This window comes from Oncorhynchus nerka, linkage group LG1, assembly GCF_034236695.1.
Source record: "Oncorhynchus nerka isolate Pitt River linkage group LG1, Oner_Uvic_2.0, whole genome shotgun sequence".
Lineage (NCBI taxonomy): Eukaryota > Metazoa > Chordata > Actinopteri > Salmoniformes > Salmonidae > Oncorhynchus > Oncorhynchus nerka.
In genome coordinates, this window is record NC_088396.1 from 9253910 (window position 1) to 9279923 (window position 26014).

General features: G+C 46.1%; 1 protein-coding gene across 4 annotated transcripts in view; it reads left to right on the plus strand.

The window, feature by feature from the left end:
* Positions 1 to 26014, plus strand: part of hdac4 (histone deacetylase 4) — a 291374-nt gene that overhangs the window by 254239 nt on the left and 11121 nt on the right. For all 4 annotated transcript variants that reach the window (XM_065000848.1, XM_065000785.1, XM_065000804.1 and 1 more), the window contains one exon: positions 9320 to 9453. In XM_065000848.1, coding sequence (XP_064856920.1) covers positions 9320 to 9453 — 134 coding nt within the window. The remainder of the gene's footprint in view (positions 1 to 9319; positions 9454 to 26014) is intronic.

Sequence of the window (26014 nt, forward strand, 5' to 3'; positions counted from 1 at the left end):
GTGCTCATCTAGGTTCAAGTCCTCCCTGTCAATATAATATTTTCCCAAATTACATAACTGATCCTAGATCAGCATATACATCATGGATGGACTTTTCTCCCTGACACGTATGCCATGGTTGGCCTTAGTTTGAAGATATAATCAGGAAATGTGTGTTTTCTCCATCTCCTTAGCTATCATACTCTAATTTCACTGATTTCAAAACTCAGTCCTCCAGAAATTGGAGAGCAACACATATGAATTTCTTCTACACAATATATATTTTTAAACGTGTTAGACAGGATTACCTACACATACTGACCAGCTCAAAAAGACTATATGGTGTGCTATATGGCAGACCAATCTGAACTCATCTCTCGGCATGTCCAGCCCACTCATTATTTCAGTGAATCATGGCTAGGTTGCTGACTTTTTCTGTGGCCAAACCAACTAGGCTCGTAGTTTAACAATTGTATTTGTATTTGCAGATGGCATACAAGTTTGTTATTAAGGCACATGAAAATAAACATTTTCCAGAAGACATTTCTGACAAAAAAAGCATTTTGTTTAAAAAAAAAAAGTTTGTTCAAATGGCTCTCCTGTGAAGTAGTGACCCGAGACATACCCCTGGTTTCCTGAAACAAGTCACAAATGGGTATGGCATGTCATACTCTTTTTGGCCAGACAGCATCAGATACATTGGCTACATATAGTAAGACAGAGGGGCGCTGTTTTGCTCGCTCTGATGATTTCTCTGGTGAGATGAGAAATAGATAGATAGAAGAAGGGGAGGGGTATGTGGAGAAGATATGGTGCTTCTCTCTCCAGAATGTGCTCAGCTGTGTCCCACCAATTATTGCGCATTCACTGTTTAATTGTGTGAATTGTTTGCCCTTTAATTGTTTATTTTTTTCTCAATTCCCCATTACATATATCACCAGTAATAAATGTACCATTATTTCCTGTAATTGTGTTACGTACATTTCTGTTAATGCATGTATTATTTACATAAATATCCCGTTCTCTTTCTCGGAATGGAAACATTGTTTGTAGCATTCACAACTTGCGACACTTGTGAGAAACAATTTGGGGTTTATTTCATAACCCTAATTTACGGGTTTTTGTACATTTGTTTCATTGTGTTTTGTTTGTAGTGCTCCATGTGAGCAATTTGCCAGAAGATACCTCCCCTACCGTTAACGCTTGTTTACACTGAGCTGCACTGGGGTCCGAACATGGTTAGATTATGGTTAGATTAAGACACCATGGAGCCGGCATTAGACATGGGTCGGAAAACGTACCTCAGTGCAGGGAGGGGATATGCCAATGTACTCCAAATTGAACCTTTATACACACTGCTCCATTTAGAAGATTGAAATAATGCTAGTTTTCCCAGAAAACTGCCCTTTTCGTCTTCATGCTAGCTAGCAGTAGCCAACGCAGCCATTTTGGAATGTCAGCCAATCAGCTCCTTTGTTGTTCAACGTGACTTGCCATTCCATAATGGCTGCTGTGGCTACTGCTAGCTAGCACGAGGATGAAAAGAACAGTTTCCCAGAAAAACTAATAGTCGTTCAATCTTCTCGGTGTAACAGTTGGGATAATGGGACAATTCGGAGTACAACGCATTTCGCATCCCTGGATTGAGGTACGTTTCCGAGCCATATTACGCGCTGGCTCCGCGGTGTCTTAATCTACACAGGAATGCTGTCCGACCCTAGTGCAGCTGTAAGCAAGCAGGTCGAATCTGATGTCTAGTGATCAGTGAACATGTGTCAGGTTTCTCGGGTCCTGATAATGTTGAGGGAGTACGCGTGACTGAACACACACAGACGTACCTGGCGTGCTCCTTGCAAATGTAGGAAAGTGCTTAATTCTGATTGTCTTAACTCACCACGTCCACCACTGCCAGAGCGGCAGGTAGCCTAGTGGTTAGAGTGTTGGACTAGTAACCAGATGTTTGCAAGATCAAACCCCCGAGCTGACAAGGTAAAAATCTGTCGTTCTGCCCCAGAACAAGACAGTCAACCCACTGTTCCTAGGCAGTCATAGAAAATAAGAATTTGTTCTTAACTGACTTGCCTAGTTAAATAAAGGTCTTTTTTTTAAACTTGTTTTTTTAAATAAGCTGAGCTCCTCAATTGTTTTTTCTTCACCTCACACAGTAAGTCAACAAAGTCTGTTTTTTTAAACATCCATTGCGAATGATAATAGTTCCTCACAGTATTTTGCAAATCTTTCCAACCGTCTCCTGTCCTCGATAATCACCAAGCCACGGTGTGAAAGAGAAAAATATACTGATCTGATGATCCCATATACAGTGGAGCAAAAAAGTATTTAGTCAGCCACCAATTGTGCAAGTTCTCCCACTTAAAAAGATGAGAGAGGCCTGTAATTGTCATCATAGGTACACTTCAACTATGACAGACAAAATTATTTAAAAAATCCAGAAAATCACATTGTAGGATTATTAATGAATTTATTTGCAAATTATGGTGGAAAATAAGTATTTGGTCACCTACAAACAAGCAAGATTTCTGGCTCTCACAGACCTGTAACTTCTTCTTTAAGAGGCTCCTCTGCCGTCCACTCGTTACCTGTATTAATGGCACCTGTTTGAACTTGTTATCAGTATAAAAGACACTTGTCCACAACCTCAAACAGTCACACTCCAAACTCCACTATGGCCAAGACCAAAGAGCTGTCAAAGGACACCAGAAACAAAATTGTAGACCTGCACCAGGCTGGGAAGACTGATTCTGCAATAGGTAAGCAGCTTGGTTTGAAGAAATCAACTGTGGGAGCAATTATTAGGAAATGGAAGACATACAAGACCACTGATAATCTCCCTCGATCTAAGGCTCCACGCAAGATCTCACCCCGTGGGGTCAAAATGATCACAAAAACGGTGAGCAAAAATCCCAGAACCACACGGGGGGACCTAGTGAATGACCTGCAGAGAGCTGGGACCAAAGTAACAAAGCCTACCATCAGTAACACACTACACCGCCAGGGACTCAAATCCTGCAGTGCCAGACGTGTCCCCCTGCTTAAGCCAGTACATGTCCAGGCCCGTCGGAAGTTTGTTAGAGAGCATTTGGATGATCCAGAAGAAGATTGGGAGAATGTCATATGGTCAGATGAAACCAAAAGATAACTTTTTGGTAAAAACTCAACTCGTCGTGTTTGGAGGACAAAGAATGCTGAGTTGCATCCAAAGAACACCATACCTACTGTGAAGCATGGGGGTGGAAACATCATGCTGTGGGGCTGTTTTTCTGCAAAGGGACCAGGACGACTGATCCGTGTAAAGGACAGAATGAATGAGGCCATGTATCGTGAGATTTTGAGTGAAACTCTCCTTCCACAGCAAGGGCATTGAAGATGAAACGTGGCTGGGTCTTTCAGCATGACAATGATCCCAAACACACTGCCCGGGCAACGAAGGAGTGGCTTCGTAAGAAGCATTTCAAGGTCCTGGAGTGGCCTAGCCAGTCTCCAGATCTCAACCCCATAGAAAATCTTTGGAGGGAGTTGAAAGTCCGTGTTGCCCAGCAACAGCCCCAAAACATCACTGCTCTAGACGAGATCCGCATGGAGGAATGGGCCAAAATACCAGCAACAGTGTGTGAAAACCTTGTGAAGACTTACAGAAAACGTTTGACCTCTGTCATTGCCAACAAAGGGTATATAACAAAGTATTGAGATAAACTTTTGTTATTGACCAAATACTTATTTTCCACCATAATTTGCAAATAAATTCATAAAAAATCCTACAATGTGATTTTCTGGATTTTTTTTCTCATTTTGTCTGTCATAGTTGAAGTGTACCTACGATGAAAATTTACAGGCCTCTCTCATCTTTTTAAGTGGGAGAACTTGCACAATTGGTGGCTGACTAAATACTTTTTTGCCCCGCTGTATCAAGTGGAAACGTCATAAAATACCTAAAACACTTTTCCCTGCAAAAACAGCTGTCTGTTCTGAGCTCACTGGCACAGAAATCTCTGAGGACCCGGAATAGGCTGGTTGATATAATTTGCAAGTTCGCTAGGACAGTTTTAGGCTGGACCCAGTTGATTGATTTGATACATCACCAGCGATAGCTCACGGATAGAAAGGGAGGCAGACAGTCGGAGTAGAGAGATGAATGCAATTGAAAGAACCTGCATTTTCATCAAGATATTTTCTCATTTATTTGTCAGCTTTAGGCCTATGTATTTTACTTAGTTGACGATGGAAGTTGGCCTATAGGCTATCTTTGAGTTCCATGCGTTGATTTCTTTAGCCGCCAATGGATCACGGTGTATCAATGTGTCCATATGGTAGAGGGTGTTGCTCTCGCATTAGTTGAATTTTAACTTTTTGATTTTTATCATTTTAATTGAGATTTGCATGATTGACCACGTGACAATGAGTTTGAGAAACAAAAACTTGATTATTGAAATTAAACTGTTCCACAAAAATACACATTTGAAAAATTATAACTGGCGCGCAGATCGGTAGAAATGGTAAAGTGTACTGAATAGCTGAATAAAATATTAAGGATATTTTAAGGACATTCCCGAGCGAGTGCGCAAATGAAATGGCTATGCCGAGTGTAAAAGTCATCATTTGAAACAGGTCTTATATGCTAGATATAGAGTTTTTTGGCAACTTTAGTTGTGAATGATACAAACCTTAGAATGTCTTAGACATCAAAACATATATGGGCTGCATGATGCAACTATTGGTGATTTTTGTAAAAGTCAACAGCAAAACTGTTCCTTGCCTCAGGCCCGCACAGACTGTTCTCTCATCTAGTTATAATATTCTCACCCATCGGACTGTTCTCAATTTAATATTGTCTTTACTAATATGTGAAATGAGTTTAGATTTAGAATGGGTTATAGGAGGAGATTACCGTCACGTGGAATTTGACTGTGGTCATGACTGCCGGTGTGACAGTAATACGGTAACCACAACAGCCCTACCCGCCACCTCCCCACTTTATTGTCGACTGTCTCTTTTCATCTCTCTCTTCGTCACGGCAGTCGTTTCCTTGTCCTTTTTCTGTTTCCCTCGGTCGGTTTCGATACTCCTTATTGACACTTTCTGTACAATCTTGAATAGTTTAGGAGACCTTTTGCATCCCACATTGGGGGTTTTACACTAGTTTCAGACTCTTTAAATCCTTCTCTTAGAAGTAGTTTGGACAAGGAGTGGCTGCAATGTACTCAGTGTAGGTTGCATTCACTCCGGGCCCATAGATTACTTCCATGGTATGACAAATATTTTTAAAGTATTAAAATAAGGCGAACTACCCCTTTTAACGCGCTCCCTCTCCTCACTGTATGTAGATTCTTTATCGTTCTCAGTTTCCCCAAAATTCTTGAGGTCTTCTTTCTTTTCTTCACCCCCCCCCCTTTCCCGTTCCACTTGTGGATACTTCTCTCACCATCCAGATCATTGCCATCTGCATAATGACTTATATTTCAAATTCCATTTATTTTCTCTCCCTCAGTTTCACCAGTTTTTCTGGGGATCCATTTTCTTTTCTTCATCAACCTCGTTCTCTTTCCTCTTCATTTGTTTCAACACTTTCACTGCCATCAATATCTGTCCATTCTTCAACACCCTCGTTGGTCTCCCAATCATCTCCGGGTTTTCTGTTAGTTCAATTTAACCCTTTATCTCCTTTGTCACAATGTCCTTCATTACCTCTTCCTCTTTGTATTTCCTCCTCCTCCTCCCCCTCCTCTTCATCCCCGTTCTCCTCGTTCTCCTCAACCCATCCACTTGCTCTTCTTCATCAACCTTTCTCACCATTTTCTGTGTCTGTTCTCGCTCTTTTTTTTCTGAAGCTTTCTCTTTTACCGTTCCCTTGTTTCACACTCGGTCTTTCATTCTACTGAAGGTATAACTCTTGATTTCTCTCCTCCATCCTTTGCTGATTCTTTCTTAGTCTTGCCACCTCCATCCTCTCCTGTCTTCCTCCTCCTCTCCGGCTTGTCTCTCCCTCGCTCTCCATCTGTCCTCCTGCTTTTCACCAAGAGTTGGAGTTTGAGTGGGGCGTGTCTCGCCAGTAGCTTGCATACTCTCTGGAACCTTCTCTCCCTCGCTCTCCATCTGTCCTCCTGCTTTTCACCAAGAGTTGGAGTTTGAGTGGGGCGTGTCTCGCCAGTAGCTTGCATACTCTCTGGAACCTTCTCTCCCTCGCTCTCCATCTGTCCTCCTGCTTTTCACCAAGAGTTGGAGTTTGAGTGGGGCGTGTCTCGCCAGTAGCTTGCATACTCTCTGGAACCTTCTCTCCCTCGCTCTCCATCTGTCCTCCTGCTTTTCACCAAGAGTTGGAGTTTGAGTGGGGCGTGTCTCGCCAGTAGCTTGCATACTCTCTGGAACCTTCTCTCCCTCGCTCTCCATCTGTCCTCCTGCTTTTCACCAAGAGTTGGAGTTTGAGTGGGGCGTGTCTCGCCAGTAGCTTGCATACTCTCTGGAACCTTCTCTCCCGCTGCTCTAGGAGGACCACCTTTTCACTGACACAACAGTCGTCCTGACTGATGCTACTCCACTCGTCCATAGTGAATGTTATTTCTTTATGTTCTCTACTGACTGTTCACTAGATCTGATTTGGAAGTCAGGTTTGTTTCTTTAGACAAAACAAGTGGTTTGGGCGAAAGATCTCTTCTAAACTGGCTTCAAATAAAAATGCTCTAAAAATGTGGGAGAGGTTGTGTGTGTGTGATGTGTTTGTGATTTGTGTGTGATGTGTGTTGCTAGTTACTACCAAAGGGATGGAAAATTGAATTCTATAACCATGGTAAAAAAATATTTAAAAAATCACACGGTAGCCTACAGCATAAGCCTCAACATTAGACAACGGACCAATCACCAAATTCTAGTACTTACATTTGATCCTGACCCCTTCAATGAGCACAGAGGAACAGGGAAACTGACATAGTTTTCAAGCTAGATGTATGCATGGAAAAAAACTAAGATATCATTCACCTAACCTCTAACTGCTAAACCCCTTTACCTAGCCCACTTCAGCCTCCTATGTTAGAATACCACCTTCTAGAATATCACCCCATTAAACATCACATCTCACTGTGACATCTGGCTTTGTCGCTCTCTGAGAACCTTTAGTGCAATCTCATTCATTTCTATGGTACTATGACCAACCATATTTTTCACAATATAGCCTAACTGTTCCGGTGTATAATACCAGTCAAAAGTTTAGACACACCTACACATTCAAGGGTTTTTCTTTATTTTTACTGTTTTCTACATTGTAGAATAATAGTGAAGACAACAAAACTATGGAATAACACATATTGAATGGGGTAGTAACCAAAAAAGTGTTAAACAAATAAAAAAATGTTATATTTTAGATTCTTCAAAGTAGCCACCCTTTGCCTTGATGACAGCTTTGCACACACTTTTGCATTCTCTCAACCAGCTTCACCTGGAATGCTTTCGCAATGGTCTTGAAGGAGTTCCCACATATGCTGAGGACTTGTTGGATGCTTTTCCTTCACTCTGCGGTCCAACTCATCCCAAACCATGTCAATTGGTTTGAGGCAAGGTCATCTGATGCAGCACTCCATCGCTCTCCTTCTTGGTCAAATGGCCCTTACACAGCCTGGAGTTTTGGGGGAAAAAACGGAACCTTGGCTAGTTTTGAAAAACAAATGATAGTGTCTCACAAAGACACTTTGGAACCAAAAATCTCAAATTTGTACTTTCCTCCAGTCTAATGTCCATTGCTCATGTTTATTGGCCCAAGTAAGTCTCTTCTTCTTATTGGTGTCCTTTAGTTGTGGTTTCTTTGCAGCTATTCGACCATGTAGGCCTGATTCACAGTCTCCTCTGAACAGTTTATGTTGAGATGTGTCTGTTACTAGAACTCTGTGAAGCATTTATTTGGGCTGTAATTTCTGAGGCTGATAACTCTAATGAACTTATCCTCTGCAGCAGAGGCAACTCTGAGTCTTCCTTTCCTGTGGCGGTGCTCATGAGAGCCAGTTTCATCATAGCGCTTGATGGTTTTTGCGACTGCACTTGAAGAAACTTTCAAAGTTCTTAAAGTTTTCCAGATTGACTTAAAGTAATGATGGACTGTCGTTTCTCTTTGCTTATTTGAGCTGTTCTTGCCATAATATGGACTTGGTCTTTTACCAAATAGGGCCATCTTCTGTATAACCCTACCTTGTCACAACACAACTGATTGTTTCAAATGCATTAAGAATGAAATAATTTCCACAAATCTACTTTTAAAAAGGCACACATGTTAATTGAAATGCATTCCAGGTGACTACCTCATGAAGCTGGTTGAGAGAATGCCAAAAGTGTGCCATCAAGGCAAAGGGTGGCTACTTTGAAGAATCTCAAATGTAAAAATTATTTTGATTTGTTTAACACTTTTTTGGTTACTACATGATTCCATATGTGTAATTTCATAGTTCTGATTTCTTCCCTATTATTCTACAATGTATAAAATAGTTTTTTTTTAAATAAATTAAAACCCTTGAATGAGTAGATGTGTCCAAACTTATGAGTGGTAAAGTATATAATTGTTGAGAGAAACAACATCAGACACATCAGGTAGGCCTACAGATCGTATGGGAAATCTATATTCCATTACATGACAAGCACTTCCTGCCTCATTTTAAGACCTCATTCTCGCACTTTGTTCAGGTTTGTTAATCCCAAATTAACATTTACCCGAGCCACTCCCCGAATCTATTGAATATGTACTTTGGTTACGCCTCACATCTCCTAGCATTAATAACCATGGCACTCTTTGGTGACACACAAGCACACACACCCGCATACGATCAGATCCAACTGTAATGCCCTGTTCATGCCACAGAGCAGGAAACCTCTTACCCTCCCCTCATGTTCACAAAGCTACAGGATCAAGTTTGTTTGAAAGCGTCTGTCTTTGGCCCATGTAGAGCAGCACCGTGAGCGTGCCAGTAAAGCGCTTTCCCTAAAACCATTTCTGAGATCTCAGTCTAGAGCTGGGGCTTACAGAGAGGGGGGGGGGGGGGTCTGAGGAGGGGTAGGGGGGGTTGAGGGTGCTATGGCGGAATGCACCCCCAGAAGATCAAACATTGGTGGCCCGAGCCAAAACACTAAGCCACATTTATTAAGATTAAATCTGTCTCGTGTTATGCATTTATCCCCCAGTAAATCTCTGGTACCTTCTCTTTCTAAAACCTAAAAGAGAAAATATGATGCAATACCCTTTTCTCCCTCCTCCCCTTACTCTCTGTCTGCATTTTTTTGATCGGCGTCCAAGCGCCAGAGTCGCCATAGACAAACTCTAACCCCCACCACTGGCGTTTCCTGTCCCCAGGTTTCGGCTACCTGACCAGGCAGCTGATGGGGCTGGCCGGGGGACGCCTGGTACTGGCCCTGGAGGGGGGCCATGACCTCACTGCCATCTGCGATGCCTCTGAAGCCTGCGTCTCTGCTTTGCTAGGAATCGAGGTAAGACTAAGAATGAGGGAGGGGTTTCTATAATTGTTGTCAATAATTTGCCACTGCACCTGTTTGGGGAGACTGTCTCTACACATTTAGTCCAATCACAGGTTCAGCTAGAGGTGTGATGCTTAAAGGGCCTTGGCCCAATGTTTCCGCCAAGGGAGAGAGGTGGAGAGAAAGAGAGACCCTGGAACAATGAGTTGACATAGAGGTGGAGAGAAAGAGAGAGTCTGGAACAGTGAGTTGACAGAGAGATGGAGAGGGGAAGAGAAAGAGAGACCCTGGAACAGTGAGTTGACAGAGAGATGGAGAGGGGGAGAGAAAGAGAGAGTCTGGAACAGTGAGTTGACAGAGAGAGGTGGAGAGGGGAAGAGAAAGAGAGAGTCGGGAACAGTGAGTTGACAGAGAGATGGAGAGGGGAAGAGAAAGACAGAGTCTGGAACAGTGAGTTGACAGAGAGATGGAGAGGGGAAGAGAAAGAGAGAGTCTGGAACAGTGAGTTGACAGAGAGATGGAGAGGGGGAGAGAAAGAGAGAGTCTGGAACAGTGAGTTGACAGAGAGAGGTGGAGAGGGGAAGAGAAAGAGAGAGTCTGGAACAGTGAGTTGACAGAGAGAGATGGAGAGGGGAAGAGAAAGAGAGAGTCTGGAACAGTGAGTTGACAGAGAGAGATGGAGAGGGGAAGAGAAAGAGAGAGTCTGGAACAGTGATTTGACAGAGAGATGGAGAGGTAGAGAGAAAGAGAGAGTCTGGAACAGTGAGTTGACAGAGAGAGGGGAAGAGAAAGAGAGAGTCTGGAACAGTGAGTTGACAGAGAGATGGAGAGGGGAAGAGAAAGAGAGAGTCTGGAACAGTGAGTTGACAGAGAGAGGTGGAGAGAAAGAGAGAGTCTGGAACAGTGAGTTGACAGAGAGATGGAGAGGTAGAGAGAGTCTGGAACAGTGAGTTGACAGAGAGAGGTGGAGAGAAAGAGAGAGTCTGGAACAGTGAGTTGACAGATGGAGATGGAGAGGGGAAGAGAAGAGAAAGAGAGAGTCTGGAACAGTGAGTTGACAGAGAGATGGAAAGGGGAAGAGAAAGAGAGAGTCTGGAACAGTGAGTTGACAGAGAGATGGAGAGGGGAAGAGAAAGAGAGAGTCTGGAACAGTGAGTTGACAGAGAGATGGAGAGGGGAAAAGAAAGAGAGAGTCTGGAACAGTGAGTTGACAGAGAGAGGTGGAGAGGGGAAGAGAAAGAGAGAGTCTGGAACAGTGAGTTGACAGAGAGATGGAGAGGGGAAGAGAAAGAGAGAGTCTGGAACAGTGAGTTGACAGAGAGAGGTGGAGAGGGAAGAGAAAGAGAGAGTCTGGAACAGTGAGTTGACAGAGAGATGGAGAGGGGAAGAGAAAGAGAGAGTCTGGAACAGTGAGTTGACAGAGAGATGGAGAGGTGGAAGAGAAAGAGAGAGTCTGGAACAGTGAGTTGAGAGAGATGGAGAGGGGAAGAGAAAGAGAGAGTCTGGAACAGTGAGTTGACAGAGAGATGGAGAGGGGAAGAGAAAGAGAGAGTCTGGAACAGTGAGTTGACAGAGAATGATGGAGATTTGGAGGAAAGAGAGAGTCTGGAACAGTGAGTTGATGGAGAGGTAGAGAGAAAGAGAGAGTCTGGAACAGTGAGTTGACAGAGAGAGGGGAAGAGAAAGAGAGAGTCTGGAACAGTGAGTTGACAGAGAGATGGAGAGGGGAAGAGAAAGAGAGAGTCTGGAACAGTGAGTTGACAGAGAGAGGTGGAGAGGGGAAGAGAAAGAGAGAGTCTGGAACAGTGAGTTGATGGAGAGGGTAAGAGAAAGAGAGAGTCTGGAACAGTGATTTGACAGAGAGATGGAGAGGGGAAAAGAAAGAGAGAGTCTGGAACAGTGAGTTGACAGAGAGAGGTGGAGAGGGGAAGAGAAAGAGAGAGTCTGGAACAGTGAGTTGACAGAGAGATGGAGAGGGGAAGAGAAAGAGAGAGTCTGGAACAGTGAGTTGACAGAGAGAGGTGGAGAGGGGAAGAGAAAGAGAGAGTCTGGAACAGTGAGTTGACAGAGAGATGGAGAGGGGAAGAGAAAGAGAGAGTCTGGAACAGTGAGTTGACAGAGAGATGGAGAGGTGGAGAGAAAGAGAGAGTCTGGAACAGTGAGTTGAGAGATGGAGAGGGGAAGAGAAAGAGAGAGTCTGGAACAGTGAGTTGACAGAGAGATGGAGAGGGGAAGAGAAAGAGAGAGTCTGGAACAGTGAGTTGACAGAGAATGATGGAGATTTGGAGGAAAGAGAGAGTCTGGAACAGTGAGTTGATGGAGAGGTAGAGAGAAAGAGAGAGTCTGGAACAGTGAGTTGACAGAGAGAGGGGAAGAGAAAGAGAGAGTCTGGAACAGTGAGTTGACAGAGAGATGGAGAGGGGAAGAGAAAGAGAGAGTCTGGAACAGTGAGTTGACAGAGAGAGGTGGAGAGGGGAAGAGAAAGAGAGAGTCTGGAACAGTGAGTTGATGGAGAGGGTAAGAGAAAGAGAGAGTCTGGAACAGTGATTTGACAGAGAGATGGAGAGGTAGAGAGAAAGAGAGAGTCTGGAACAGTGAGTTGACAGAGAGAGATGGAGAGGGGAAGAGAAAGAGAGAGTCTGGAACAGTGAGTTGACAGAGAGAGGTGGAGAGGGGAAGAGAAAGAGAGTCTGGAACAGTGAGTTGACAGAGAGAGGTGGAGAGGGGAAGAGAAAGAGAGAGTCTGGAACAGTGAGTTGACAGAGAGATGGAGAGGTGGAGAGAAAGAGAGAGTCTGGAACAGTGAGTTGATAGAGAGAGATGGAGAGGTGGAGAGAAAGAGAGAGTCTGGAACAGTGAGTTGACAGAGAGATGGAGAGGGGAAGAGAAAGAGAGAGTCTGGAACAGTGAGTTGACAGAGAGATGGAGAGGGGAAGAGAAAGAGAGAGTCTGGAACAGTGAGTTGACAGAGAGAGATGGAGAGGGGAAGAGAAAGAGAGAGTCTGGAACAGTGAGTTGACAGAGAGAGGTGGAGAGGGGAAGAGAAAGAGAGTCTGGAACAGTGAGTTGACAGAGAGAGGTGGAGAGGGGAAGAGAAAGACAGAGTCTGGAACAGTGAGTTGACAGAGAGATGGAGAGGTGGAGAGAAAGAGAGAGTCTGGAACAGTGAGTTGATAGAGAGAGATGGAGAGGTGGAGAAAGAGAGTCTGGAACAGTGAGTTGACAGAGAGAGATGGAAGAGAAAGAGAGGTCTGGAACAGGAGAGAAAGAGAGAGTCTGGAACAGTGAGTTGACAGAGAGATGGATGGGAAGAGAAAGAGAGAGTCTGGAAGAGTTGAAAGAGAGAGTCTGGAACAGTGAGTTGACAGAGAGATGGAGAGGGTTGAAGAGAAAGAGAGAGTCTGGAACAGTGAGTTGACAGAGAGAGATGGAGAGGGGAAGAGAAAGAGAGAGTCTGGAACAGTGAGTTGACAGAGAGATGGAGAGGGAAGAGAAAGAGAGAGTCTGGAACAGTGAGTTGACAGAGAGATGGTGGAGAGGGGAAGAGAAAGAGAGTCTGGAACAGTGAGTTGACAGAGAGATGGAGAGGGGAAGAGAAAGAAGAGAGTCTGGAACAGTGAGTTGACAGAGAGAGGGGAGAGGGGAAGAGAAAGAGAGTCTGGAACAGTGAGTTGACAGAGAGATGGAGAGGGGAAGAGAAGAGAGAGAGTCTGGAACAGTGAGTTGACAGAGAGAAAGATGAGTTGACAGAGAGAGGAAGAGAGGAGAGAGTCTGGAACAGAGTTGAAAGAGAGAGTCTGGAACAGTGAGTTGACAGAGAGATGGAGAGAGAGAGTCTGGAACAGTGAGTTGACAGAGAGATGGAGGGGGAAGAGAAAGAGAGAGTCTGGAACAGTGAGTTGACAGAGAGATGGAGAGGGGAAGAGAAAGAGAGAGTCTGGAACAGTGAGTTGACAGAGAGAGATCTGGAACAGTGAGAGAAAGAGAGAGAGAGAGTCTGGAACAGTGAGTTGACAGAGAGAGGTGGAGAGGGGAAGAGAAAGAGAGTCTGGAACAGTGAGTTGACAGAGAGATGGAGAGGGGAGTTGAGAGAAGAGAGAGTCTGGAACAGTGAGTTGACAGAGAGATGGAAGAGAAAGAGAGAGTCTGGAACAGTGAGTTGACAGAGAGATGGAGAGGGGAGAGAAAGAGAGAGTCTGGAACAGTGAGTTGACAGAGAGATGGAGGAGAGAAAGAGAGAGTCTGGAACAGTGAGTTGACAGAGAGATGGAGAGAGAAAGAGAGAGTCTGGAACAGAGAGAGGTGGAGAGAAAGAGAGAGTCTGGAACAGTGAGTTGACAGATGGAGATGGAGAGGGGAAGAGAAGAGAAAGAGAGAGTCTGGAACAGTGAGTTGACAGAGAGATGGAAAGGGGAAGAGAAAGAGAGAGTCTGGAACAGTGAGTTGACAGAGAGATGGAGAGGGGAAGAGAAAGAGAGAGTCTGGAACAGTGAGTTGACAGAGAGATGGAGAGGGGAAGAGAAAGAGAGAGTCTGGAACAGTGAGTTGACAGAGAGAGGTGGAGAGGGGAAGAGAAAGAGAGAGTCTGGAACAGTGAGTTGACAGAGAGATGGAGAGGGGAAGAGAAAGAGAGAGTCTGGAACAGTGAGTTGACAGAGAGAGGTAGAGAGGGGAAGAGAAAGAGAGAGTCTGGAACAGTGAGTTGACAGAGAGATGGAGAGGGGAAGAGAAAGAGAGAGTCTGGAACAGTGAGTTGACAGAGAGATGGAGAGGTGGAGAGAAAGAGAGAGTCTGGAACAGTGAGTTGAGAGATGGAGAGGGGAAGAGAAGAGAAAGAGAGAGTCTGGAACAGTGAGTTGACAGAGAGATGGAGAGGGGAAGAGAAAGAGAGAGTCTGGAACAGTGAGTTGACAGAGAATGATGGAGATTTGGAGGAAAGAAAGTCTGGAACAGAGTTGATGGAGAGGTAGAGTCTGGAACAGTGAGTTGACAGAGAGGAGGGGGAAAGAGAAAGAGAGAGTCTGGAACAGTGAGTTGACAGAGAGATGGAGAGGGAAGAGAAAGAGAGAGTCTGGAACAGTGAGTTGACAGAGAGATGGAGAGGGGAAGAGAAAGAGAGAGTCTGGAACAGTGAGTTGACAGAGAGAGGTGGAGAGGGAAGAGAAAGAGAGAGTCTGGAACAGTGAGTTGACAGAGAGATGGAGAGGGGAAGAGAAAGAGAGAGTCTGGAACAGTGAGTTGACAGAGAGATGGAGAGGGGAAAGAGAGAGTCTGGAACAGTGAGTTGACAGAGAGATGGAGAGGGGAAGAGAAAGAGAGAGTCTGGAACAGTGAGTTGACAGAGAGATGGAGAGGGAAGAGAAAGAAAGAGAGAGTCTGGAACAGTGAGTTGACAGAGAGATGGAGAGGGGAAGAGAAAGAGAGAGTCTGGAACAGTGAGTTGACAGAGAGAGGTGGAGAGGGGAAGAGAAAGAGAGAGTCTGGAACAGTGAGTTGACAGAGAGATGGAGAGGGGAAGAGAAAGAGAGAGTCTGGAACAGTGAGTTGACAGAGAGATGGAGAGGTGGAGAGAAAGAGAGAGTCTGGAACAGTGAGTTGAGAGATGGAGAGGGGAAGAGAAAGAGAGAGTCTGGAACAGTGAGTTGACAGAGAGATGGAGAGGGGAAGAGAAAGAGAGAGTCTGGAACAGTGAGTTGACAGAGAATGATGGAGATTTGGAGGAAAGAGAGAGTCTGGAACAGTGAGTTGATGGAGAGGTAGAGAGAAAGAGAGAGTCTGGAACAGTGAGTTGACAGAGAGATGGAGAGGGGAAGAGAAAGAGAGAGTCTGGAACAGTGAGTTGACAGAGAGATGGAGAGGGGAAGAGAAAGAGAGTCTGGAACAGTCTGGAACAGTGAGTTGAACAGTGAGTTGACAGAGAATGATGGAGAGGGGAAGAGAAAGAGAGAGTCTGGAACAGTGAGTTGACAGGAGAGAGGTAGAGAGAAAAGAGAGAGTCTGGAACAGTGAGTTGACAGAGAGAGGGGAAAGAAAGAGAGAGTCTGGAACAGTGAGTTGACAGAGAGATGGAGAGGGGAAGAGAAAGAGAGTCTGGAACAGTGAGTTGACAGAGAGATGGAGAGGGGAAGAACAGAAAGAGAGAGTCTGGAACAGTGAGTTGACAGAGAGATGGAGAGGGGAAGAGAAAGAGAGAGTCTGGAACAGTGAGTTGACAGAGAGATGGAGAGGGAGAGAAAGAGAGAGTCTGAACAGTGAGTTGAAGAGAAAGAGAGAGTCTGGAACAGTGAGTTGACAGAGAGATGGAGAGGGGAAGAGGTCTGGAACAGTGAGTTGACAGAGAAAGAGAGAGTCTGGAACAGTGAGTTGACAGAGAGAGATGGAGAGGGGAAGAGAAAGAGAGAGTCTGGAACAGTGAGTTGACAGAGAGAGGTGGAGAGGGGAAGAGAAAGAGAGTCTGGAACAGTGAGTTGACAGAGAGATGGAGAGGGGAAGAGAAAGAGAGAGTCTGGAACAGTGAGTTGACAGAGAGATGGAGAGGTGGAGAGAAAGAGAGAGTCTGGAACAGTGAGTTGATAGAGAGAGATGGAGAGGTGGAGAGAAAGAGAGAGTCTGGAACAGTGAGTTGACAGAGAGATGGAGAGGGGAAGAGAAAGAGAGAGTCTGGAACAGTGAGTTGACAGAGAGAGATGGAGAGGGGAAGAGAAAGAGAGAGTCTGGAACAGTGAGTTGACAGAGAGATGGAGAGGGGAAGAGAAAGAGAGAGTCTGGAACAGTGAGTTGACAGAGAGAGATGGAGAGGGGAAGAGAAAGAGAGAGTCTGGAACAGTGAGTTGACAGAGAGATGGAGAGGGGAAGAGAAAGAGAGAGTCTGGAACAGTGAGTTGACAGAGAGAGGTGGAGAGAAAGAGAGAGTCTGGAACAGTGAGTTGACAGATGGAGATGGAGAGGGGAAGAGAAGAGAAAGAGAGAGTCTGGAACAGTGAGTTGACAGAGAGATGGAGAGGGGAGAGAAAAGAGAGTCTGGAACAGTGAGTTGACAGAGAGATGGAGAGAGAACAGTGGACAGAGAGATGGAAGAAGAAAGAGAGAGTCTGGAACAGTGAGTTGACAGAGAGATGGAGAGGTGAGAGAGAAAGAGAGAAAGAGTCTGGAACAGTGAGTTGACAGAGAGATGGAGAGGGAGAAAGAGAGAGTCTGGAACAGTGAGTTGACAGAGAGAGGTGGAGAGGGGAAGAGAAAGAGAGTCTGGAACAGTGAGTTGACAGAGAGAGGTGGAGAGGGGAAGAGAAAGAGAGAGTCTGGAACAGTGAGTTGACAGAGAGATGGAGAGGTGGAGAGAAAGAGAGAGTCTGGAACAGTGAGTTGACAGAGAGATGGAGATGGAGAGAAAGAGAGAGTCTGGAACAGTGAGTTGACAGAGAGATGGAGAGGGAAGAGAAAGAGAGAGTCTGGAACAGTGAGTTGACAGAGAGATGGAGAGGGGAAGAGAAAGAGAGAGTCTGGAACAGTGAGTTGACAGAGAGATGGAGAGGGGAAGAGAAAGAGAGTCTGGAACAGTGAGTTGACAGAGAGATGGAAGAGAAAGAGAGAGTCTGGAACAGTGAGTTGACAGAGAGAGATGGAGAGGGGAAGAGAAAGAGAGAGTCTGGAACAGTGAGTTGACAGAGAGAGATGGAGAGGGGAAGAGAAAGAGAGAGTCTGGAACAGTGAGTTGACAGAGAGATGGAGAGGGGAGAGAAAGAGAGAGTCTGGAACAGTGAGTTGACAGAGAGATGGAGAGGGGAGAGAGAAAGAGAGTCTGGAACAGTGAGTTGACAGAGAGAGGTGGAGAGGGGAAGAGAAAGAGAGAGTCTGGAACAGTGAGTTGACAGAGAGATGGAGAGGGAAGAGAAAGAGAGAGTCTGGAACAGTGAGTTGACAGAGAGATGGAGAGGGGAAGAGAAAGAGAGAGTCTGGAACAGTGAGTTGACAGAGAGATGGAGAGGGGAAGAGAAAGAGAGAGTCTGGAACAGTGAGTTGACAGAGAGAGGGGAAGAGAAAGAGAGAGTCTGGAACAGTGAGTTGACAGAGAGATGGAGAGGGGAAGAGAAAGAGAGTCTGGAACAGTGAGTTGACAGAGAGAGAGTGGAGTCTGGAACAGTGAGTTGACAGAGAGATGGAGAGGGGAAGAGAAAGAGAGAGTCTGGAACAGTGAGTTGACAGAGAGATGGAGAGGGAAGAGAAAGAGAGAGTCTGGAACAGTGAGTTGACAGAGAGATGGAGAGGGGAAGAGAAAGAGAGAGTCTGGAACAGTGAGTTGACGGGGAAGAGAAAGAGAGAGTCTGGAACAGTGAGTTGACAGAGAGAGATGGAGAGGGGAAGAGAAAGAGAGAGTCTGGAACAGTGAGTTGACAGAGAGAGAGGGAGAGAGGGAAGAGAAGAGAGAGTCTGGAACAGTGAGTTGACAGAGAGATGGAGAGGGAAGAGAAAGAGAGAGTCTGGAACAGTGAGTTGACAGAGAGATGGAGAGGGGAAGAGAAAGAGAGAGTCTGGAACAGTGAGTTGACAGAGAGATGGAGAGGGGAAGAGAAAGAGAGAGTCTGGAACAGTGAGTTGACAGAGGGAAGAGAAAGAGAGAGTCTGGAACAGTGAGTTGACAGAGAGAGATGGAAGGGTAAGAGAAAGAGAGAGTCTGGAACAGTGAGTTGACAGAGAGAGATGGAGAGGGGAAGAGAAAGAGAGAGTCTGGAACAGTGAGTTGACAGAGAGATGGAGAGGGAAGAGAAAGAGAGTCTGGAACAGTGAGTTGACAGAGAGATGGAGAGGGGAAGAGAAAGAGAGTCTGGAACAGTGAGTTGACAGAGAGATGGAGAGGGAAGAGAAAGAGAGAGTCTGGAACAGTGAGTTGACAGAGAGATGGAGAGGGGAAGAGAAAGAGAGAGTCTGGAACAGTGAGTTGACAGAGAGATGGAGAGGGGAAGAGAAAGAGAGAGTCTGGAACAGTGAGTTGACAGAGAGATGGAGAGGGGAAGAGAAAGAGAGAGTCTGGAACAGTGAGTTGACAGAGAGATGGAGAGGGGAAGAGAAAGAGAGAGTCTGGAACAGTGAGTTGACAGAGAGATGGAGAGAGGGGAAGAGAAAGAGAGAGTCTGGAACAGTGAGTTGACAGAGAGATGGAGAGGGGAAGAGAAAGAGAGAGTCTGGAACAGTGAGTTGACAGAGAGATGGAGAGGGGAGAGAAAGAGAGAGTCTGGAACAGTGAGTTGACAGAGAGAGATGGAGAGGGGAAGAGAAAGAGAGAGTCTGGAACAGTGAGTTGACAGAGAGATGGAGAGGGAAGAGAAAGAGAGAGTCTGGAACAGTGAGTTGACAGAGAGATGGAGAGGGGGAAGAGAAAGAGAGAGTCTGGAACAGTGAGTTGACAGAGAGATGGAGAGGGGAAGAGAAAGAGAGTCTGGAACAGTGAGTTGACAGAGAGATGGAGAGGGGAAGAGAAAGAGAGAGTCTGGAACAGTGAGTTGACAGAGAGATGGAGAGGGGAAGAGAAAGAGAGAGTCTGGAACAGTGAGTTGACAGAGAGATGGAGAGGGGAAGAGAAAGAGAGTCTGGAACAGTGAGTTGACAGAGAGAGATGGAGAGGGGAAGAGAAAGAGAGAGTCTGGAACAGTGAGTTGACAGAGAGAGGTGGAGAGGGGAAGAGAAACAGAGAGTCTGGAACAGTGAGTTGACAGAGAGATGGAGAGGGGAAGAGAAAGAGAGAGTCTGGAACAGTGAGTTGACAGAGAGAGGTGGAGAGGGGAAGAGAAAGAGAGAGTCTGGAACAGTGAGTTGACAGAGAGATGGAGAGGGGAAGAGAAAGAGAGAGTCTGGAACAGTGAGTTGACAGAGAGATGGAGAGGGAAGAGAAAGAGAGAGTCTGGAACAGTGAGTTGACAGAGAGAGGAGAGGGGAAGAGAAAGAGAGAGTCTGGAACAGTGAGTTGACAGAGAGATGGAGAGGGGAAGAGAAAGAGAGAGTCTGGAACAGTGAGTTGACAGAGAGATCTGGAACAGTGAGTTGACAGAGAGATGGAAGGGAAGAGAAAGAGAGAGTCTGGAACAGTGAGTTGACAGAGAGATGGAGAGGGGAAGAGAAAGAGAGAGTCTGGAACAGTGAGTTGACAGAGAGATGGAGAGGGGAAGAGAAAGAGAGAGTCTGGAACAGTGAGTTGACAGAGAGATGGAGAGGGGAAGAGAAAGAGAGAGTCTGGAACAGTGAGTTGACAGAGAGATGGAGAGGGGAAGAGAAAGAGAGAGTCTGGAACAGTGAGTTGACAGAGAGATGGAGAGGGGAAGAGAAAGAGAGAGTCTGGAACAGTGAGTTGACAGAGAGATGGAGAGGGGAAGAGAAAGAGAGAGTCTGGAACAGTGAGTTGACAGAGAGATGGAGAGGGGAAGAGAAAGAGAGAGTCTGGAACAGTGAGTTGACAGAGAGATGGAGAGGTGGAGAGAAAGAGAGAGTCTGGAACAGTGAGTTGACAGAGAGAGATGGAGAGGGGAAGAGAAAGAGAGAGTCTGGAACAGTGAGTTGACAGAGAGATGGGGAGAGAGAAAGAGGAACAGTGAGTTGACAGAGAGAGGAGATTTGGAGAGAAAGAGAGAGTCTGGAACAGTGAGTTGACAGAGAGATGGAGAGGTAGAGAGAAAGAGAGAGTCTGGAACAGTGAGTTGACAGAGAGAGGAGAGGGAAGAGAAAGAGAGAGTCTGGAACAGTGAGTTGACAGAGAGATGGAGAGGGGAAGAGAAAGAGAGAGTCTGGAACAGTGAGTTGACAGAGAGAGGTGGAGAGGGGAAGAGAAAGAGAGAGTCTGGAACAGTGAGTTGACAGAGAGAGATGGAGAGGGGAAGAGAAAGAGAGAGTCTGGAACAGTGAGTTGACAGAGAGATGGAGAGGTAGAGAGAAAGAGAGAGTCTGGAACAGTGAGTTGACAGAGAGAGATGGAGAGGGGAAGAGAAAGAGAGAGTCTGGAACAGTGAGTTGACAGAGAGAGGTGGAGAGGGGAAGAGAAAGAGAGTCTGGAACAGTGAGTTGACAGAGAGAGGTGGAGAGGGGAAGAGAAAGAGAGTCTGGAACAGTGAGTTGACAGAGAGAGGTGGAGAGGGGAAGAGAAAGAGAGAGTCTGGAACAGTGAGTTGACAGAGAGAGGTGGAGAAGTGGAGAGAAAGAGAGAGTCTGGAACAGTGATTTGACAGAGAGATGGAGAGGGGAAGAGAAAGAGAGAGTCTGGAACAGTGAGTTGACAGAGAGAGGTGGAGAGGGGAAGAGAAAGAGAGAGTCTGGAACAGTGAGTTGATAGAGAGAGATGGAGAGGTGGAAAGAAAGAGAGAGTCTGGAACAGTGAGTTGATAGAGAGAGATGGAGAGAAAGAGAGAGTCTGGAACAGTGAGTTGACAGAGAGAGATGGAGAGGGGAAGAGAAAGAGAGAGTCTGGAACAGTGAGTTGACAGAGAGAGATGGAGAGGGGAAGAGAAAGAGAGAGTCTGGAACAGTGAGTTGACAGAGAGAGATGGAGAGGGGAAGAGAAAGAGAGAGTCTGGAACAGTGAGTTGACAGAGAGAAGAGGGGAGAAAGAGTCTGGAACAGTGAGTTGACAGAGAGAGGTGGAGAGGGGAAGAGAAAGATAGAGTCTGGAACAGTGAGTTGACAGAGAGAGGTGGAGAGGGGAAGAGAAAGAGAGTCTGGAACAGTGAGTTGACAGAGAGATGGCGAGGGGAAGAGAAAGAGAGTCTGGAACAGTGAGTTGACAGAGAGAGAGAAAGAGAGAGTCTGGAACAGTGAGTTGACAGAGAGAGGTGGAGAGGGGAAGAGAAAGAGAGAGTCTGGAACAGTGAGTTGACAGAGAGATGAGAGGGGAAGAGAAAGAGAGAGTCTGGAACAGTGAGTTGACAGAGAGATGGAGAGGGGAAGAGAAAGAGAGAGTCTGGAACAGTGAGTTGACAGAGAGATGGAGAGGTAGAGAGAAAGAGAGAGTCTGGAACAGTGAGTTGACAGAGAGAGATGAGGAGGTGGAGAGAAAGAGAGAGTCTGGAACAGTGAGTTGATAGAAAGAGATGGAGAGAAAGAGAGAGTCTGGAAACAGTGAGTTGACAGAGAGATGGAGAGGGGAAGAGAAAGAGAGAGTCTGGAACAGTGAGTTGACAGAGAGATGGAGAGGGGAAGAGAAAGAGAGAGTCTGGAACAGTGAGTTGACAGAGAGATGGAGAGGGGAAGAGAAAGAGAGTCTGGAACAGTGAGTTGACAGAGAGAGATGGAGAGGGGAAGAGAAAGAGAGAGTCTGGAACAGTGAGTTGACAGAAAGATGGAGAGGGAAGAGAAAGAGAGAGTCTGGAACAGTGAGTTGACAGAGAGAGATGGAGAGGGGAAGAGAAAGAGAGAGTCTGGAACAGTGAGTTGACAGAGAGAGGTGGAGAGGACAGGAAGAGAGAGAGTCTGAACAGTGAGTTGACAGAGAGAGGTGGAGAGGGGAAGAGAAAGAGAGAGTCTGGAACAGTGAGTTGACAGAGAGAGGTGGAGAGGGGAAGAGAAAGAGAGAGTCTGGAACAGTGAGTTGACAGAGAGAGATGGAGAGGGGAAGAGAAAGAGAGAGTCTGGAACAGTGAGTTGACAGAGAGATGGAGAGGTAGAGAGAAAGAGAGAGTCTGGAACAGTGAGTTGACAGAGAGAGGTGGAGAGGGGAAGAGAAAGAGAGAGTCTGGAACAGTGAGTTGACAGAGAGATGGAGAGGGGAAGAGAAAGAGAGTCTGGAACAGTGAGTTGACAGAGAGAGGTGGAGAGGGGAAGAGAAAGAGAGAGTCTGGAACAGTGAGTTGACAGAGAGATGGAGAGGGGAAGAGAAAGAGAGTCTGGAACAGTGAGTTGACAGAGAGATGGAGAGGGAAAGAGAAAGAGAGAGTCTGGAACAGTGAGTTGACAGAGAGATGGAGAGGTGGAGAGAAAGAGAGAGTCTGGAACAGTGAGTTGACAGAGAGATGGAGGGACCCTGTTTTTTATTCTGCATCCTCTCTCTTTCTCTCCATCCCTTATTAATCTATTGTTTCTCTCTCTCTGTCCCCAACGCCCAATGTGGGAGGATCCCATGGCCAGGGAGAAGGGAGGAAGTAACAATCTTTAAGTTGTACAATCTGAGGTTAATTGTGGGAGTGTGTAGGCTGGGCCTGGAGCTGAACAAACTCTCTGTCTGCGTCCCAAATGGCACCCTATTTCGTATGTAGTGCACGATAGGGACCATGGCGTCCTATATAAATAATGAATAATCGCACTTGAAATAAACTGACGTAATAAAAGACAATAAATGGGTTGGCTAGTGCTGACCCTTGGCTAGTGCTGACCCTTGGCTAGTGCTGACCCTTGGCTAGTGCTGACCCTTGGCTAGTACACACAGATGAAGTGCTGATGTAATGTCTAAAACCGAGGGGGAGCAGTGGTCAGAGGCTGAAATAGAGCCTCTGATAAAAGTGAATTTCCAGGCCCCTGAGTCCTGCGTTTGTATAAACTTCATTTATTTTGAGCAAGTGACCGCCTCTATGTGTTGCTGCAGACCGACCCAGGCCACAAACACACACCCTCTGCGTGTTTTCTGTCGTTGGGGACAAGGGTGGTGTCCCAAACAGCACCCTGTTCCCTATATAGTGCAATACTTTTAACATGGGCCCTATAGTGCACTGTGTAGGGAATAGGGTGCCTTTTGGGACACAGACAAGGAGATAACCTGCTGAAGCCGTTAGCCAGTTAGCCCAGTGCGACGTTAAAACCTCCATTAACGAGGTGTGTGGGGCTATATCTCATAACGTACTGCCTCTTATTAAACACCAATACATTCACCCACACCTCACTCTAATAGTGCACCAAAGAGTGGTATGTACTCTAAATGTTTTGTTATTGTTGTAAACCTCATGCTTACATGATTAAAAGTCAAGTAAACAGTACCTTTTGGCATTTCGGTTTACCTTATAAGCTCAACAGAATATGGGTAGCAAATTTGGAGGCACCGCTGGGATTTCTTTTCATGTGCGCACCGGCTAATTGTCCACATTTCTGGAGTAATGAGTGAGAGACATTGGAAGAGTAGCTAGCTGGCTAACCGTGAAAATAAGGATGCACATGTATGATGAATAGTCATGCTCACTGTTAGTATTACCCTAGATGCTGGTGAAGTTGAGTATAGATCGAGGATATGGCTAGGAAGAGATAGCGAGGTCAGGTTAGACTGGCTGATAAGAGGCCTTGGTGCCTGTGTTATTCCAGTCCTCCCTCCAGACAAGGCAGTAAATAAGCTCTTGGAACCATAAAAGACCGGATGGCTCCGCTCCAATGTGGATCTTGGGCCCGATGCAAAACAAACAGAACAATAACGCTGGATCACACTAATAAACCGTGGTCACTGCTACCAGCCGCCCCAGACAAAGAGAAAGCAGCGACCAACAGGCGACCGCGCCCCAAACGGGTTGCAGCTTCGATTCAGAGTGACCGGGACAAGCTGGGCGCGTATGAGAGGCCGACTGAAACATGGTCAAATGCGGTCAAACTGTTCTGAACCCACCAAAGAAACCTCAGTGCCTGAAGGGGAATTTAAGCTCCACAGTGGACCAACGTCAACATGTCAGAAGAACTAGAGTCTTAACAGCTCTGAGCTGGATCGCCAAAGTTCCTTCAATTTACCACTGAGGGTTATGGCTTGGTTTAATATATGAAGCCATGAAGGAGGGTCGAGAAAGGGGGGAAGAAGAGGAACAAGGGAAGGCTACTCCTGAAAGGATTGGGGCTAAGAAGGTTTCAGGTTTCAGTAGCCAGGAGAGAAGGCTGTTTTGGGGGTCGATGGGTGAGCAAGGCGGGGAGTCTGGAAGTCGAAAAAGAGGCACCAGCCCTGGCCCCATAGGGCTCCCTTCTTGCCCTTCTCTCCGGGACCCCGTCACCAGCCCACATCTGAAAGCTCTTACCCTCACACCTCTCACGACAGGGTCACCGACAGGCCCAGAGAGATCTGAGAATCAAAGGAAATTGGGGAATCATTCGAAGTCGGGGGAGGAAGCTATTGTCATAAACCAGCAAGCTCCAGGGTTTGAGTTTCACTCCGGACGTTGGGCAAGTGGAAAAATGCAGAGCCAGGAACACACGTGAAACGCCACATTACCATTGATAAGGAGTTGGAACACACGGCTCATTAGTCGCCTTTGACTGCCCATGAGCCGCCGCCGTATTTAGACACTGGTGATTGGCCAAACCCGCTGTGTTTTTCATTGCCTCTTCTCATTGGGAAGCCCAGCCAGTCTTTGAACAAGTGCAGATCAGTCCCTCGTTAGTGTGATGGCCGGTTCAACAAGTCTTAACGGCACAAGAAGGAGAACACAAGGCAGGGGGAGACAATAACAGATAAAAGTTCAAATGTCTCTAATCAAAATGGCAGGAAGCGAGTGTTTTATCAGTCTTTGCATAAGGTCCAGTGTAATGGAGATGGAATGCGGCGCAATGACTCTCGCCAGCGGCGATTTGATGAGGCAGATAGAGAGGAACGGGGTTGTGTGTGTTTGTGGATGCGTGTGTTAGGTAGTGATGAAGGGGTAATGAGCCAGTCAGCTTAGTCTACTGCTTTATTTGTTGTCACGTCACAGAAGCAGGGCTTTCAGTTTATGTTATTCAAGCAACGCGACTAAAATGCATTACCCAAAAAAATTCATTGGTCTCTCATTGGCCTAAGAATACGATCTCAAATGTAGACATACTAGCAGTTTAAATAAGTTCACAATCAGGGCCAAACCTCTGGATTGGGTTTACAGCCCCACTGCCTCCCGTGTGATCGTCGTCTGTGCATGGAGCGTTTTACTGGCCACTCCACAGTGAGAAACATATTCCCCTGTTTTATTGGCAGGTTAAGACAAGCTTTGCTTTAATGAGCATTGGGTTCCCTTTGAAAGTGGCTCGGATTAGATTGGGGGAAAAACTGATACAAATTGGTGAATGGACTATACAGGGCTTTTTTTACTTCACCGTTTGAGTGCGTAATCGCCAAAGCCTCTCTAGTTAAATTTCTCATGAATGATGCATTGGCGATGATGCTAGTCAACTCTGACCTCGTGACTAATTGAGTGTAGTGTGCAAACAGATGTTGCGCCCTCTCATCCAAATTGTGGTCGTTAGCAATTATTTGATAAACAACAGGCTAATACGCTAATTGTTGCCAGTCGCCGATGAGGTTATCCTCTGTGCTTACCCTCTAGCTACATTAAAGCATGGTCCGTTTTTGTCTTTCTCTGGCTTTGGCGTTTCACCCTCTTTAGCGAACGGAAATGTAACAATGCAGCAAAAAAAGGTTACCTGCTCTGCTCGATAATGAGTTAGCTCGTTCAATTAGCATATAACGTAATCAACTGGTGTCAGTGGTCGATCCAACGTACATGCAAAACAAACAATAGATGCCTTGTGTCTTGAGTCTGCTGAACAATTCGAATTCCTCCCACCAGTGTTATGGTTTCACTGCCTTCCCCAGAATGGTTTCTTTTTTCATTCCGGGGCGACATTCCTTCAGAGCCTCTGGTTCGTGTGGTGTCTCGAATTTGTT